The 17,589-nt window shown below is 37.5% G+C and overlaps 1 protein-coding gene across 5 annotated transcripts in view; it reads right to left on the bottom strand.

Annotated features, from left to right (window-relative positions):
• ADAM32 (ADAM metallopeptidase domain 32) overlaps positions 1 to 16,717 on the bottom strand; it is a 174,347-nt gene extending 157,630 nt beyond the window's left edge. For 3 of the 5 annotated variants that reach the window (XR_011564439.1, XM_070781446.1, XM_070781445.1), the window contains exons 1-3: positions 16,569 to 16,717; positions 6,050 to 6,135; positions 2,415 to 2,476 (exon numbers count right to left, since the gene is read on the bottom strand). Coding sequence is in view for 2 of the 5 variants with exons in the window: in XM_070781446.1 (XP_070637547.1) it covers positions 2,415 to 2,476; positions 6,050 to 6,135; positions 16,569 to 16,626 (206 nt within the window). In the remaining 3 variants the exon portion in view is untranslated. Of the gene's footprint in view, positions 1 to 2,414; positions 2,495 to 6,049; positions 6,136 to 16,568 lie in introns of those variants that run through there. The other 2 variants (XM_070781448.1, XM_070781447.1) reach the window with 2 other exon arrangements.
• Positions 16,718 to 17,589: the final 872 nt, after the last annotated feature.

Raw genomic sequence — 17,589 nt, 5'->3', positions numbered from 1 at the left:
GTACAATGTCATGAACTTCCGTCCATAGTTCATCAGGCACTCTATCTATCAGATCTAGTCCCTTAAATCTATTTCTCACTTCCACTGTTAGGTCATACCTGAATGATCTAGTGGTTTTCCCTACTTTCTTCAATTTAAGTCTGAATTTGGCAATAAGGAGTTCATGATGTGAGCCACAGTCAGCTCCCAGTCTTGTTTTTGCTGACTGTATAGAGTTTCTCCATCTTTGGCTGCAAAGAATGTAATCAATCTGATTTCAGTATTGACCATCTGTTGATGTCCATGGGTAGAGTCTTCTCTTGTGTTGTTGGAAGAGGGTGTTTGCTATGACCAGTGCGTTCTCTTGACAAAACTCTATTTGCCTTTGCCCTGCTTCTTTCCGTATTCCAAGGCCAAATTTGCCTGTTACTCCAGGTGTTTCTTGACTTCCTACTTTTGCATTCCAGTGCATAGCAATGCAATAGATCTATACGTTAATTCTGTACCCTGTAGTTTTACTGAATTCATTTATTAGTTCTAATAGTTTTTTGATGGCATCTCTGGGGTTTTCTGTGGTATCATGCCATTTGAAAATAGTGACTGTTATAGTTCTTCCCTTCCAATCTGGATGTATATTGTTGTTGTTCAGTTACTAAGTCATGTCCAACTCTTTCCATCCCCATGGACTGCAGCATGCCAGACTTCTCTGTCATTCACTATCTCCCGGAGTTTGCTCAAACTCATGTTCATTGAGTTGGTGATACCACCCAACCATTTCATCTTCTGTCAGCACCTTCTCCTCCTGCCCTCAATCTTTCCCAGCATCAGGGTCTTTTCCAATGAGTTGGCTTTTTGCATTAGGTGGCTAAAGTACTGGAGCTTCAACTTCAGTATCAGTCTTTCCAATGAATACTCAGGGTTGATTTCCTTCAGAAAATTATTTCTTTTTAATTGCTATGGCTAGGACTTCCAGTACTATGATGAATAAAAGTGGTGAGAGCAGGCATTTTTGTCTTACTTGTAGTCTTAGAGAAAAAAGCTTTTAGCTTTTCATCATTGAGTATGATGTTAGCTATGGGTTTATAAAAATGGCCTTTAACATATAAGTGAAGGGGATTAAGGGATATGAACTACCAGTTATAATACTATAGTTTGTAATCTATAAAAATATATAGTCACTACATTGTACACCTTAAACTAATAAAATATTGTAAGATAACTGTACTTCAACCAATCAATCAATCAGCCTTACTGCCACTGGACACTTATGGATATCCTCTGACACACACTTGTCCTATTCCTTCACCGCGCCAATCAAATCTCTACCATTGTGTCCAATATCTAATTTTTTTCCACCACCTCAGTTATATCTCAAAAAAAAAACCTCTTACACATTCAAAATTATGCTTCTTATTATATCTCATATAACTTTTGCAATAGCTTCATAATTGTCATACCATCTTAATCATTATACAGGTAATTTCCAAAAATAGAGTATACACATGCTCAATCCATCTCCCAGGCTCCAATTCCTTTATTTCTTACTACTGCTTACAGTTCTGATAATATATTCAAATGCAATGTGCATTCTCTCTTATGCACTTGAAAAGCTCTTTGAGTTGTCATTTACTATTCTTCCCTTCTCTAAAGGAGTAGGTTAACTCTTTTACTCAATGCCATTTTTTGGCATCTAATAACACAATGAATCATTGTTTATATTTCTCTCTTTAAGAAACTTCCTGCCAGCCAAAACATTTTTCTTTTCTTTTTTCTCTGCCAAACATTTCTGGAAAAGCCATTTTCACTTAAAACGTTTGGTTTCTCACAATTCAGCTCTCCTTAATACCACTTAATCTAGTTCTACACCCAAAATTTAACTGAAATCAACCTCTTGAAAGTTACAAATTGCTTCCAAGCCAGCATTTCTCAACTGGTTTTCCATCAAATAATTAAACCCTATATAAAGTTATTTAAATTATTTTCACAATACTCTTAGGGATGGTATGTAGCTATTACTTTTTTCCATAAACTGTTCACCAGCTCCCACAGTACTGTATGATCTAATTTCTATACTAAATCCCTTATTTCATATTCTTGGTGGTGAACCTGCCTCCCTGATCAAACTTTAACTGATACAGTTACAGATTTACTTCTTTCTTATTACATCCTACCCTGATTATATAGATCCTGCTGGCTCTCCTAACTTAAGATCATACAGATTAATCTTCAGATGAATCCTTATTCTTCCCGTTCTTAGCTTCCCTATTCACTAAAGACTACTTGAGGCATTAGGACCAAAAAATTAATTCACAGGAAGCATTTGTTCATCTGAGACAACTAAACAGTTTAATAACTACATGACTTTTAATATTCTATTTTTATCATAAGCAAATGAATTCATATAAGTAAAATTAAGTCTAAAAATAAAAAGTTACCTTTGCTTAAGGTGCACAGTATACGGTTTCTCATCTATTGAAATACTATAGGATACCTGTTTCTAGAGAATCCAGAAAAACTGAGAGTAAAGACAAATGTAACAGAAGAGGTAAAATAACAATTTTATTTTGACTAATCCTTCCAAATAATGCTTTAAAAGTCTCAGACTATGTGTGATTTAAAATCTGCAATAATATATCAAAATTTTTAACATTTATTATACAATCTATTCTTACTATTTCCACAAAATTAGTCCAATATAAGGAGTCATAAAGCACTAGAAACCTATTTGTAACTGAATTTTAAACTTTTTTAAAAGAAGAGACTAAAAATAAATAAATAAATAAAAGAAGAAACTACATGCCATGTCATAACATTTATTCTATTGCATCACTGGGATATTAAGGTACTCTATTTCAGTGAAGTTTAACTTACTCAACTAAGCACAAAAGTCATTTATTTTAACCATTTTCCTGAAATGTATGCCCTATTTCCTATATTTTAAGCAGAAGATTCTTAAAATTTGGCATAGATTTTTACTCGAACTCTACTATTCTCAAGTTAAAACATGGTAGTGAGTTGCAATATCAGTTAGTCAGTGAATCTAAGAGATGAGACTTTATCTTTCAAAAAAAGAACACGTGAAAAGCAAGAATTAGAATATCATTAGAAAGAAAATTCAGTAAAAACTAAAAAGACATAAATACCAGAACATAGGATCAGTGAAAATAAGAAACAACCAGGAAACAATACAAATCTTTAAAAAAAAAATAATAAAAAGGCAAGTTGTTAAAAAGGTCTAGTAAATGGTCAAAATGGTTATATAAGATATTAATTTTAGGAGAAACTGAATGAACTTATATGGGAATTCAAGGTAGCATCTTTGCAATTTTTGTAACTCCAAAATCATGCCAAAATTTTTCAAGTTTTTTTTTTTTTAAGTAAGACCAGAAAGAAGCAAAACATGTATATGTCAGATAAAAGGCAGAAATACCAAACATAAGATCCTGATACTGAAGTAGCAGCATGTCCTAGCTTTAAAATTTTAGTCCCGGAGGAATCAACCTGCCTGACTTCAGGCTATACTACAAAGCTGCAGTCATCAAGACAGTATGGTACTAGCACAAAGACAGAAATATAGATCAATGGAACAAAATAGAAAGCCCAGAGATAAATCCACACACCTATGGACACCTTGTCTTTGACAAAGGGGGCAAGAATATACAATGGAGAAAAAACAATCTCTTTAACAAGTGGTGCTGGGAAAACTGATCAACCACTTGTAAAAGAATGAAACTAGAACACTTTCTAACAGCATACACAAAAATAAACTCAAAATGGATTAAAGATCTAAACATAAAACCAGAAACTATAAAACTCCTAGAGGAGAATATAGGCAAAACACTTCCTGACATAAATCCCAGGAGGATCCTCTATGACCCACCTCTCAGAGTAATGGAAATAAAAGCAAAAATAAACAAATGGGACCTAATTAAACTTAAAAGCTTTTGGACAACAAAGGAAACTATAAGCAAGGTGAAAAGACAGCCTTCAGAATGGGAGAAAATAATAGCAAATGAAGCAACTGACAAACAACTAATCTCAAAAATATATAAGCAACTCCTACAGCTCAATTCCAGAAAAATAAACGATCCAATCAAAAAATGGGCCAAAGAACTAAATAGACATTTCTCCAAAGAAGACATACAGATGGCTAACAAACACATGAAAAGATGCCCAACATCACTCATTATCAGAGAAATGCAAATCAAAACCACAATGAGGTACCATCTCACGCCAGTCAGAATGGCTGCTATCCAAAAGTCTATAAACAATAAATGATGCAGAGGGTATGGGGAAAAGGGAACCCTCTTACACTACTGGTGGGAATGCAAACTAGTACAGCCACTATGGAGAACAGTGTGGAGATTCCTTTAAAAACTGGAAATAGAACTGCCTTATGACCCAGCAATCCCACTGCTGGGCATACACACCAAGGAAACCAGAATTGAAAGAGATACGTGTACCCCAATGTTCATCACAGCACTGTTTATAATAGCCAGGACATGGAAGCAACCTAGATGTTGATCAGCAGATGAATGGATACAAAAGCTGTGGTACATATACACAATGGAGTATTACTCAGCCATTAAAAAGAGTACATTTGAAACAGTTCTAATGAGGTGGATGAAACTGAAGCCTATTATACAGTGTGAAGTAAGCCAGAAAGAAAAACACCAATACAGTATACTAACACATATATATGGAATTTAGAAAGATGGTAACGATAACCCTGTATGCGAGACAGCAAAAGAGACACAGATGTATAGAATAGTCTTTTGGACTCTATGGGAGATGGAGGGGGTAGGACGATTTAGGGGAACGGCACTGAAACATGAATAATATCATATAAGAAATGAATCTCCAGTCCAGGTTCAATACAGGATGCTTGGGGCCGGTGCACTGGGATGACTCGGAGGCATGGTACAGGGAGGGAGGTGGGAGGGGGGTTCAGGATGGGGAACACATGGCGGATTCATGTTGATGTGTGACAGAACCAATACAATATTGTAAAGTAAAAAAAATTTTTAATTAAAAAAATTTTTTTTTTAACTGGATTATGGTAATGTTTACATAATTCACATACTAATAATCACTGAGTTATACACTTACAATGGGTGAATTCTGTGGTGTCTAAATTATACCTCATTAAAACTGTTAAAAATAAAGTGTTATCAAAAGATTGGCCACTGGACTTCTCTGGGGCTCCAGTGGTCAGGAATCTGCCTGCCAATGCAGGGGACTCAAGTTCGACCCCTGGTCGGGAGGATCCTACATGCCACAGAACAGCATGTTCCACAACTACTGAGCCACACTCTAGAGTCCATAAGCCACAACTACTGAGCCTAAGTACCTCAACTACTGAAGCTTCTAGAGCCTGGGCTCCACAACAAGAAAAGCCACTGCAATGAGAAGCCCATGTATCACAACAAAGAGTAGCCCTTGCTTGCCACAACTAGAGAAAGTCCATACACAGCAACAAAGACCCAGCACACTCAAAAATAGTTAACTGATCAAATTTTTTTAAAAAAAGATCAGTCACTTGTAAGCAAGGCATGCTGTTTTGTATTTTTTTTTTAATCTCCTAAGGCTCTTAGCATATAGGTATGCACACAAGTCCAGAGAAATATCTGTTAAATAAATCAATAAGTAGGATAAACTATCATCTTTCCAATAAAAATAACAGAATAATCAGTTTATACTCTGAAAACTGGTAAATGCAAAGGTAGAGATTAAGAAAGAAGATTATACTTAAGACAGATTCTCCTTAGCAATTTTGGAGAAAATTATTCTCTTCATCTGAATCATCTAGATACCACTCAGATAAGACTAATTCTTTTATATTGTATTCTCTCTTTGAACTTTTAAAAATTATTTTACCATGAGTTAATGACAAATTCTAGAAAAATTAGAACATTCTGATTTATATATTTGCTTTTACCATCAAAACTTTAAATTCCTTATCAGTAGTGATATTGGCTATTTATACTCTAATGAAATTTATGTACTTCACTGCTATGCAATAAAAATAAGAAATTTCATATAACAGCATTAACTATGGAAAATCTCTTACATTTTCTACTTCTGAATTCTCACTTTCACTTGTATTTGCTTGGACTTTCTCTGGAAGTATGATTTGTAGAAATGAATTTTGAAAATCTGGAGAAAGAAATAAACAGTTAATAACTGCATCCTAAACTTGACTAAATATTTGTGCATGTTCTTTTATATAAGACTTGCTTCTGCAAATATGAGTTATCACCTGTGTACTCCAATAAAAATATTGAAAACAATTTAAAAACAGGTAAGAGGAACTTTCCTGGTAGTCCAGTGGCTAAGACTCCATGCTCCCAATACAGCAGGCCTGAGTCTGATCCCTGGTCAGGGAACTAGATCCCACATGCCTCAACTAAAGACCCTGCTGCTACTGCTAAGTCGCTTCAGTCATGTTCGACTCTGTGTGACCCCACAGACGGCAGCCCACCGGGCTCCTCTGTCCCCAGGATTCTCCAAGCAAGAGTACTGGAGTGGTTGCCACTGCCTTCTCCAAAAGACCCTGCATGCCACAACAAAGATCGAAGAACTCATGTGCTGCAACTAAGACTCAGTGCAGACAAATAAATAAATACTACAAACAGATAATATTACTACCTAAATAAAATTAAATCTATTATATAAAACAGGTTATAAATATTCTAAAAAAAGAGGAAAAAAGAACATTCAAATACAAGGCATCCAGAAAATAAGTGAAAAATCACAGATTTTTATGGTGAAAAACATTTACCAAAAAAAAAGGTGGGAAATTGGTAAAGTGCTATCACCAGCTAAGAGGTCTCAACAATTTTCTTGATAAGCTAAAGATGAAAGTGTGATAGTTGTTGAGAAATTCTAGAAAAACTCTAAAAAATTTCAGAAATCAGATGTGACAGATACAACAGAAAGTACTGTCTCCCATGGATATACTTAGGAACTAACTCTAGACTTAGCCAAGTAACTTACTTTGGCCAATTAGACAATAAGAAATGTAAAACAAACAAACCTGAAAAGAGCTTATGCACTGTGGCTTGCCCTCCTACTGCCTTCGAATCCTGAAATTGCATGTAAACAAGCCTGAGCAAGCTAACAGGAGGGTGGGGGACTATGTGAAAGGGGCCAAGGCACCCTAGCTGAACACATTCCAACAGAGAGACCAGTGTGTGAGACCATCCTACACTATTCAGCTGCCAACCAACTCAGGAGCTGACAACAGCTGCAGGAAAGAGTACAAATGACCTGCAGATTAGCTAAACTAGTCCAAACCAGAACAACAGTACCACTAACCCACAGAATCATGGGTTATGACAGAATATGTCATAGGTTCATGACAGAATAGCGATTGCTGAAGGTGAGGTTAAATAGGACTCACTGAGAAGACGGCATTTGGACAAAGACCTGAAGAAGGTGAGGAGGGGAACAAATGAATATCTTGGCAGAACACTCCAGGAAGAAAAAATATCAAGTATTTAAGACTCTTGGAAGGAAATGCTTGGTGTGTTTGAAAAGCCATAAGGAAACAACTGTGGCTAAAATAGCATGAGCAATGAGGAAAAGATTGAGATGAGGTCAGAGAGGAGGGAAACAAGCTGTTGAGATCCTACAGGGCAAAATAGGTCAGAGTTAGGGCTTTAATTTTTATTCTTGGAGACATAAGAAACCACTGGAAGATTTTGAGCAGAGAGACATGATCTTTGATTTTAACTGAAGGATGATATATTAATTATCTATTGCTGCATAACAAATTATCCCCAAATATAGCAGCTTAAAACAATAAACACTTATTAATCCCTACGGCCCTTTGGTCAGGCATCTGGGCAAAGCTTAACTGAATGCCTCTGGTTCAGTGTCTCTAGCAAAACTGCAATCAAAGTGTCAGCCAGGGCTGCAACAATTTCAAGGCTTGACTAGGACAGGATCCACTTCAAAGCTCATGCACTTAGCTGATGACAGGCATTGGGTCTTTCCAGGCTGTTCATGAGAAATCTCAAAAGACCTCTCTATAAGGATACTCACAATATGACAACTTACTTCCCCCAGAATAAGGGATCAGAAAAAGAGATTGAAAGTGAGCACCCAGGAAAAAGACACGGTCATCCTATATTCTAATCTCAGAAAAGACATCCATTGACCACATTTTATTCACTGGAAACAAATCATAAAACATAGTTTACATTTAAGAGGAGGGGATTACACAAGGGCATGAGTCCCAGGATGTGAGAAACATTGGAAATCATCTCATAGGCTGCCTAAAGAGTGCAAGAGAAGAAATATAAATTCGGAATTATCAGTTATCAACATGGTACTAAAAACCAGACACTAAATAAAATGGAGTAGGGAGGAGCCAACTCAATGAGTGTATATTTTGGATGCTGATTCAAGCAATGTGTGGACATTGTTTCTTGGTGATTACAAACTGTAAGGAAAATTATTACACTCATGAAACAATTGAAAATTTGGACACAGACTGAAAACTGGATGATATAAGAAACTGTCATTAATTTCTAAGCCATGATCATGATACTGTGGTTATATTTCAAAATTATATTTTGTCATTTAGATATATATACTTAAATATTTAGATAATAAAATGATAGAATATTTATAATTTGCCTAATAGAGGAAGTGGTAGGGAACATAAAACTGAAGCAGAATTAGCCAAGAGTCAATAATTGTTGAACCTGTTCTTAGATATGACACTAAAACCATAAGCAACAAAAGAAAAAAATATATATACACATATATTAGGTCCTATCATCATAACTTAAAACTTTTGTGAGTCATGCAACATTCACAAGACAGTGAAGACAAACTATAGCATGAGAAAAAAATATCTGCAAATCACTTGACTGAAGGTCTAGTATCCAGAATATAAGAGGAACTCCTAAATCAACAGCAAAATGAAAAACCTAATTTTTTTAAATGGGCAAAGAACTTGTGAATACTCATTTCTCCAAAAAAGATATACAAATGCCCAATACATATTAAAAGATGTTCAATGGCACTAATCATTCAGTTAAGTTCAGTCGCTCAGTCGTGTCTGACTCTTTCCAATCCCATGAATTGCAGCACACCATGCCTCTCTGTCCATAATCAACTCCGGAAGTTCCCCAAACTCATGTCCGTCAAGTCAGTGATGCCATCCAGCCATCTCATCCTCTGTCGTCCCCTTCTCCTCCTGCCCCCAATCCCTCCAAGCATCAGAGTCTTTTCCAATCAGTCAACTCTTCACATCAGGTGGCCAAAGTATTGGAGTTTCAGCTTTGGCATCAGTCCTTCCAAAGAACACCCAGGACTGATGTCCTTTAGAAAGGACTGGTTGGACCTCCTTGCAGTCCAAGGGACTCTCAAGAGTCTTCTCCAACACCACAGTTCAAAATCATCAATTCTTCGGCACTCAGCTTTCTTCACAGTCCAACTCACATCCATACATGACCACTGGGAAAAGCATACCCTTGACTAGAAGAAACTTTGTTGGCAAAGTAATGTCTCTGCTTTTTAATATGCTATCTAGGCTGGTCATAACTTTCCTTCCAAGGAGTAAGTGTCTTTTAATTTTATGGCTTCAGTCACCATCTGCAGTGATTTTGGAGCCCCAAAAAATAATGTCACCCACTGTTTCCCCATCTATTTCCCATGAAATGATGGGACCAGATGCCATGACCTTCGTTTTCTGAATGTTGAGCTTTAAAGCCAACTTTTTCACTCTCCACTTTCACTTCCATCAACAGGCTTTTTAGTTCCTCTTCACTTTCTGCCATAAGGGTGGTGTCATCTGCATATCTGAGGTTATTGATATTTCTCCCGGCAATCTTGATTCCAGCTTGTGTTTCTTCCAGTCCAGCGTTTCTCATAATGTACTCTGCATATAAGTTAAATAAACAGGGTGACAATATACAGCCTTGATGTACTCCTTTTCCTATTTGGAACCAGTCTGTTGTTCCATGTCCAGTTCTAACTGTTGCTTCCTGACCTGCATACAAATTTCTCAAGAGGCAGATCAGGTGGTCTGGTATTCTCATCTCTTTCAGAATTTTCCACAGTTTATTGTGATCCACACAGTCAAAGGCTTTAGCATAGTCAATAAAGCAGAAATACATGTTTTAATGGAACTCTCTTTTGCTTTTTTGATGATCCAGTGGATGTTGGCAATTTGATCTCTGGTCCCTCTGCCTTTCCTAAAATCAGCTTGAACATCTGGAAGTTTACGGTTCATGTATTGCTGAAGCCTGGCTTGGAGAATTTTGAGCATTACTTTACTAGTGTGTGAGACGAGTACAATTGTGTGGTAGTTTGAGCATTCTTTGGCATTGCCTTTCTTTGGGATTGGAATGAAAACTGACCTTTTCCAGTCCTGTGGCCACTGCTGAGTTTTCCAAATTTGCTGGCATATTGAGTGCAGCACTTCTACAGCATCATCTTCCAGGATTTGAAATAGCTCAACTGGAATTCCATCACCTCTACTAGCTTTGTTCATAGTGATGCTTTCTAAGGCCCACTTGACTTCACATTCCAGGATATCTGCCTCTAGGTGAGTGATCACACCATCGTGACTCTCTGAGTCGTGAAGATTTTTTTTGTACAGTTCTTCTGTGTCTTCTTGCCACCTCTTTTAATATCTTCTGCTTCCTACTTTCTTCTGTCCTTTATCGAGCCCATCTTTGCATTAAATGTTCCTTTGGTATGTCTAATTTTCTTGAAGAGATCTCTAGTCTTTCCCATTCTGTTGTTTTCCTCTATTTCTTTGCATTGATCACTGAGGAAGGCTTGATTATCTCTCCTTGCTATTCTTTGGAACTCTGCATTCAGATGCTTATATCTTTCCTTTTCTCCTTTGCTTTTCTCTTCTCTTCTTTTCACAGCTATGTAAGGCCTCCCCGGACAGCCATTTTGCTTTTCTGCATTTCTTTTCCATGGGGATGGTCTTGATCCCTGTCTCCTGTACAGTGTCATGAACCTCCATCCATAGTTCATCAGGCACTCTATCTATCAGATCTAGTCCGTTAAATCTATTTCTCACTTCCACTGTATAATCATAAGGGATTTGATTTAGGTCATACCTGAATGGTCTAGTGGTTTACCCTAATTTCTTCAATTTAAGTCTGAATTTGGCAATAAGGAGTTCATCAGTCAGTTCAGTTCAGTTCAGTCAGTCGTGTCCGACTCTTCATGACCCCATGAATCGCAGCACGCCAGGCCTCCCTGTCCATCACCAACTCCCGCAGTTCACTCAGACTCACATCCATCAAGTCAGTGATGCCATCCAGCCATCTCATCCTCTGTCGTCCCCTTCTCCTCCTGCCCCCAATCCCTCCCAGCATCAGAGTCTTTTCCAATGAGTCAACTCTTCACATCAGGTGGCCAAAGTACTGGAGTTTCAGCTTCAACATCATTCCTTCCAAAGAAATCCTAGGGCTGATCTCCTTCACAATGTACTGGCTGGATCTCCTTGCAGTGCAAGGGACCCGAAAGAGTCTTCTCCAACACCACAGTTCAAAAGCATCAATTCTTCGGCACTCAGCTTTCTTCACGGTCCAACTCTCACATCCATACATGACCACAGGAAAAACCATAGCCTTGACTAGACGGACCTTTGTTGGCAAAGTAATGTCTCTGTTTTTGAATATGCTATCTAGGTTGGTCATAACTTTTCTTCCAAGGAGTAAGGGTCTTTTAATTTCATGGCTGCAATTACCATCTGCAGTGATTTTGGAGCCCAAAAAAATAAAGTCTGACACCCTTTAGAATCAGTAAAAAATAGAAATCAGAGAGCTGAAGAATACAATAACGGAATTGAAATTTTCAATAGAGGGATTCAAGAGCAGACTAGATCAAGTGAAAGAAAGGATCAGAAAACCTGTAGACAGATCAAGAGAATTCATCTAATCAGAGGAGCAAAATATTTTTTACGAATGAAAGAAAGAATGAAATGAATGAAAAAGAGTGAAGACAGATTCATGGATATATGGGACACAATCAAGTAGAGCAGTATACACATCATAGAAGTCATAGAAGGAAAATAAATCAGGGTGGAGGGCAGAACTTATTCAAAGAGGTAATGACTGAAAATTTCTCTCACCTGGGGTAAAAAAATTAACATCTAAATCTAGAAAGCCAAAAAAGGAATTCAAAGAGAATTACACTGACATACATTGTAAACTGCCCAAAAGTAGAGACAAAGAGAGACTCTCAAGAAAGCAGCAAGAGAAACACAAAATATTATGTACAAGCAGACTCCCATAAGACTATCAGTGGATTTTTCAGTGAAACCTTGCAGACCAGAATGGAGTGGGATAATACATTCAATATATAGTACTGAAAGAAAAAAATTCCACCTAAAAATACCATGCCCAGCAAAGCTGTCCTTCAGAATTGAAGGAGAGATAAACAATTTCACAAAAGTTAAAGGAGAATGGCCTCACAAGAAATGTTACAGTTCTCTGTACTGAAACAAAAGCACATTAATTAGTAACAGAAAACTATATAAAAGTATAAAACCTAAGGTAAAGCCGGGAAAAAAGAGAATCTATAAAAATAAAGTGAAAACTGAATACAGATGTTTTAATCAGCTTCTACTTAAAACAGCAAATACGCAATATCAGTGAAAAAGGGTTACAATGGTAAATTTTATGTTACATATATTTTATCACAATTTTTAATTACTTGTTTAATGGGTATAGGGCTTCAGTTTTGCAAAATGAAAAGGCTCCCAGAAAGATGTTATAGAACAATGTGAATATACTCACCACTGCTGAACTATACACTTAAAAATGGTTAAGACAGCAAATTTGCAGCATAAAAGGTTAATATACAAATGTCATTCACTTTCTATATACCAGAAATGAGCACTAGAATTTGACATTTAAAACACAATGTCATGTACATTAGCATCCCCAAAAGTTAAATAAATACTTAGCTATAAATCTAATGAAATATGAGTAAGATCTCTATGAGGAAAACTACAAAACTTTGATGACAAATAGCAAACAAAAAGTTCAAAATGTCAATCTTTCCCCAACTTGTTCTATAGATTCAGTGCAATCCCAATCAAAACCCCACCACGATATTTTGTGGTTATCAATAAACTGACTCTAAAATTTATGAGGCAAAAGATCCCAAAAAACAAACTCAATACTGAAGAAGAAGAAAATCAAACAACTGTCACTATGTGACTTAAAGACTTATAGTAAAGCTCCAGTAATCAAGGTAGTGTAATTTTGGCAAGAGAACACACAAAAAGGTCAAACAGAACAGAGATCCCAGAAAAGTACCTATATAAATACAATCAATTGATCTCTGACATAGGAAAAGACAACATAATGGAGCAAAGATAGTCTTAAAAAAATACTATAACAAATGGATTTCAAAATGCAAAACAAATAATCTAGACACAGGCTTTAACACCTGAAATGAATCATAGATCTAAATGTAAAATGCAAAATTATAAAACTCCTTAATGTAAGAGTGAACCTAGATGATCATTGGTAAGGCAACGACTTCTTAGATATAACACCAAAGACATGATGCATGAGAAAATAATTGATAAACTGGACTTCATTAAAATTAAAAACTTTTGCTCTGTGAAAGACACCATCAAGAGAATGAGAAGTTACAAACTAGGAGAAAAACATCTTCAAAAGTCACACCTGATAAAAAACTGTTATCCAAAATATACAGATCAGATCAGTCACTCAGTCGTGTCCAACTCTTTGCGACCCCATGAATTGCAGCACACCAGGCCTCCCTGTCCATCACCAACTCCCGGCGTTCACTCAGACTCACGTCCATTGAGTCAGTGATGCCATCCAGCCATCTCATCCTCTGTCATCCCCTTCTCCTCTTGCCCCCAATCCCTCCCAGCATCAGAGTCTTTTCCAATGAGTCAACTCTTCACATCAGGTGGCCAAAGTACTGGAGTTTCAGCTTCAGCATCATTCCTTCCAAAGAAATCCCAGGGCTGATCTCCTTCAAATGGACCAGTTGGATCTCCTTGCAGTCCAAGGGACTCTCAAGAGTCTTCTCCAACACCACAGTTCAAAAGCATCAATTTTTCAGCGCTCAGCCTTCTTCACAGTCCAACTCTCACATCCATACATGACCACAGGAAAAACCATAGCCTTGACTAGACGAACCTTTGTTGGCAGAGTAATGTCTCTGTTTTTGAATATGCTATCTAGGTTGGTCATAACTTTCCTTCCAAGGAGTAAGCGTCTTTTAATTTCATGGCTGCAGTCACCATCTGCAGTGATTTTGGAGCCCAGAAAAATACAAGGATCTCTTAAAGCTCAACAGTAATTAAAAAAAAAAAAAAAAAAAACTTTAAAATGGGCAAAATACTTGGACACCTCATCAAAGAAGATATATAGATGGTAAATAAGAAGAAGAGTAATGTTCTACATCATATGTCACTAGAGACTATGACATTATATAGTCATAGAGATTATGACCATTCTATACCTATTAGAATGGCAAACTGAAGAACAATGACAACACAAAATGCTGGCAAAGATGTGAGAAGGAACTTTCATTCACTGCTGATGAGACTATAAAATAGCATAGCCACTTTGGAGGATAGTTTACAAAACTAAATATATTCTTATTATATGATCCAGCAAAAGCACTCCTTGGTATTTACCCAAAAGGAGTTGAAATCTTATGTCCAAACAAAAACTTGTACACAGATATTTATAGTAGCTTCATTATTTACTATCAAATCTTAAAAGCAACCAAGATGTCTTTTAGTAGGTAAATGGATAAATATACTGGTATATACAGACAATGGAATATCACTCAGTGTTACAAAGAAATAAGCTATAGAGCCCTAGGAAGACATGAAAGAACAATAAATGCATATTACTAAGTGAAAGAAGTCAATCTGAAAGGGCAACAAACTGTAAGATTTCAACCATATGACATTATGGAAAAGGTAAAACTCTTGGAAATAGTAAAAAGATCAGTGGTTGTCAGGACTTAAGAGGGAAGGGAGAGCTGAATCAGAGAAACACGGGATTTTTAGGGGAGAGAAACTACTCTGGTGGATACATGTCATTATATATATGTCAAATTCCATAGAATATACATCAAAAGTGAACCCTAAGGTAAACTGTAGATATGGGGTGATAATGATGTGTCAGTGTGGGATCATAAATTGTAACAAATATACGACTGCGGTTGCAGGATGTCTACAGCGGAGACTACACGTGGGGACAGGGAGTATATAGGAAATTTCTGTACCTTTCAGTTTTGCTATGGACCTAAAACACTCTAAAAATAAAGTTCATTCATTTTTTTAAATGGTTGAAGATGGCAAATTTTATGTTTTTTATATTTTATTACAATTTAAAATAATTTAAAAACAAAGATAATACATTTTTTAATGGGTAAAATATCCACTAAAGTTCAAAATAGACCAGTGGATCTTAACATATTAAGAAAAGTTCATTCCACGTTGTAACTAACCTTTACCATTTATCAAGTGTGTATTTGGTATAGCAGCCAAAGGGGAATACTGGTAACTACCTGAAAAGGCTCATAAAATACTTCTCCCTTTCCCAACCACATATACTTCAAATATGCAGAAGTAGATCTGAGAATCTAGCTGTCATCTATTAAACCAAAACTTTTAAGCAGATTCACAACACCACTCTAAATTCTTTGTTTTGGAAAACAGAGTTTTCATTTTTAAATGTGTTACTTACATTAACACATAATAGGTCTATTACTGTCACTGAGCAGGACCCTATGAGTCTTCCCAGGACAGTCTTCCTTTCCATGTCTTCTGCCTACCTCTTGTCTACAGAAAAACTGTAGCCAAAGAAGAAATTTAATCGGGGGGGGGGGGGGGGGGGGGTGGAAATACAAAAGCAAAGTAGTCAAGCAAGAAAAAATAATAATAGTTCGGCCATTAAAAACGGTCAAGGACCTTCAGTTCCTCTTCAAGAGCTAGAGATAATATTCTGAGCTGTAGATAATATCCTTTGAGTGGTTTTGTAGCTCCTGAAACTCCCACCACGGGAGAAGTCAACATGATGACCAGAGTGTAGACATGACATAAGCGGCTCCATCTTGCACAATTCCAAAAACTGACATTTTTTTGTATATGTATACATTTTCTGTATACATTTTTTGCAGGACAAACTATTATTGTACAGACGGCAAGTTATTTTACTGGAGCAGATGATATCTGAGGAAGACCAGTTTTTTGGAGTCTGAGTTCATGAAGTTTTTGGAGTGCTTTTGAGTGCAAGAAATTTTGAGGTAGTGTGTAACAGAACTACAAAAAGGGGAGGCCCCCAGTTCAGATTTAGAGTCAGGGCATCAGAGATTTGTCCTTGAGCTTATTAAAATCACCTTCCTCTCTCAGGAGTCCCTTCTCTATTACTACGCAGCGCCTAAAAACAGCCCGGTTCCCTGGTGGGCAAAAGAAACCAAAAACGAGGAAAGGGACTTAAGTGTCCAGGTGCCGCGCAGTGTGACCCAAGCAGGTTACGCCTGTAAAGAAGGAAAAGAAAAACCTTCTCACTCCCCACACCGGAGTCACAGGGCATCCATGGGCTTACCGGGTCTTGACGTTAGCAAGCCACGAAGACCCGCTAGCAATATCATTAAGCGGATCATAGCGTGACTTCTGGGCTTTTTTTTTTTGAGAGGACACTAAACCCTTCGACCGTTGGCCTTCGGTGAGCCGCGTTCTCGCGAGACTACCTACGCAACAGCTGGGTACTCAGCGCCCCGCCCACCAGTCGCCCGAGGGGCGCGCCGGCTCTCCAGTCCTTGCGTTCTGGCCTCTGTTGCGCTCTTTGGCGGACAGCCCGCCCTTCTCGACGGCCCGATGCCCCCACCCCCAACCCCAGTTATCTGAAGGTTCCAGATCACCCCAGCCCTCTCCGTCGCGGTCATCGTCCTCCCACAAACCTTTTGCTTCTTGTGGATGGACCTAAAAGGACTAACATATTTATTGTCCGCTGTTTTGTTATCAGACACGACTTGCTGGATAAAAAGGATATAAAACTGTGCGCGCACACACACGAGTTACGCATTCATATTTACTAAAATCGGGGTTTTTTAATTTTAAGAAGGGCAGATTAAAAAAAAGAATTCCAAAAAAAGGGGGAAGTGACTAGGTTTTGGTATCGTCACAAAGCATCTGCCATGACACTTTCTATATCCACTGCCCAAATACACCTTGTAACCAGGCTGCGTCTACTTTCCATGTGGTTCACAGACCATTGGCTAAAATTCATATAATGGCCTGCCCTTGTTGAGTTAACTTCTGGATACAATGAATACTCAGGTAATGAAAGAGATGGACAAGATTCCTGCCCATAATTTCAGTACATATGTTCCAGTAGAAAATTCTACCCACATTCCACAACAGAGTATTCAAAATTTTCTAAATTTGTAGCTCGGGCTGCTGCCTCTTTTCCTCTCATCCCCTATGCTAGGACCACTTACGACTTCAGATCTTTCCTGAATGAAAATTGCCTTCTTACTTTGGACTGCAAGACCTCCTCCCTCCCAGACTCACTACCCAATCTCTACCTCTATGCACTATCTTTTAATTCTTTTCAAATCCCAAAG

This window comes from Bos indicus, chromosome 27 (genome assembly GCF_029378745.1).
Source record: "Bos indicus isolate NIAB-ARS_2022 breed Sahiwal x Tharparkar chromosome 27, NIAB-ARS_B.indTharparkar_mat_pri_1.0, whole genome shotgun sequence".
In the NCBI taxonomy this organism is placed as follows: domain Eukaryota; kingdom Metazoa; phylum Chordata; class Mammalia; order Artiodactyla; family Bovidae; genus Bos; species Bos indicus.
Note: the sequence above shows the minus strand (reverse complement) of the source record. Positions and strands in the feature narration are given on the sequence as shown.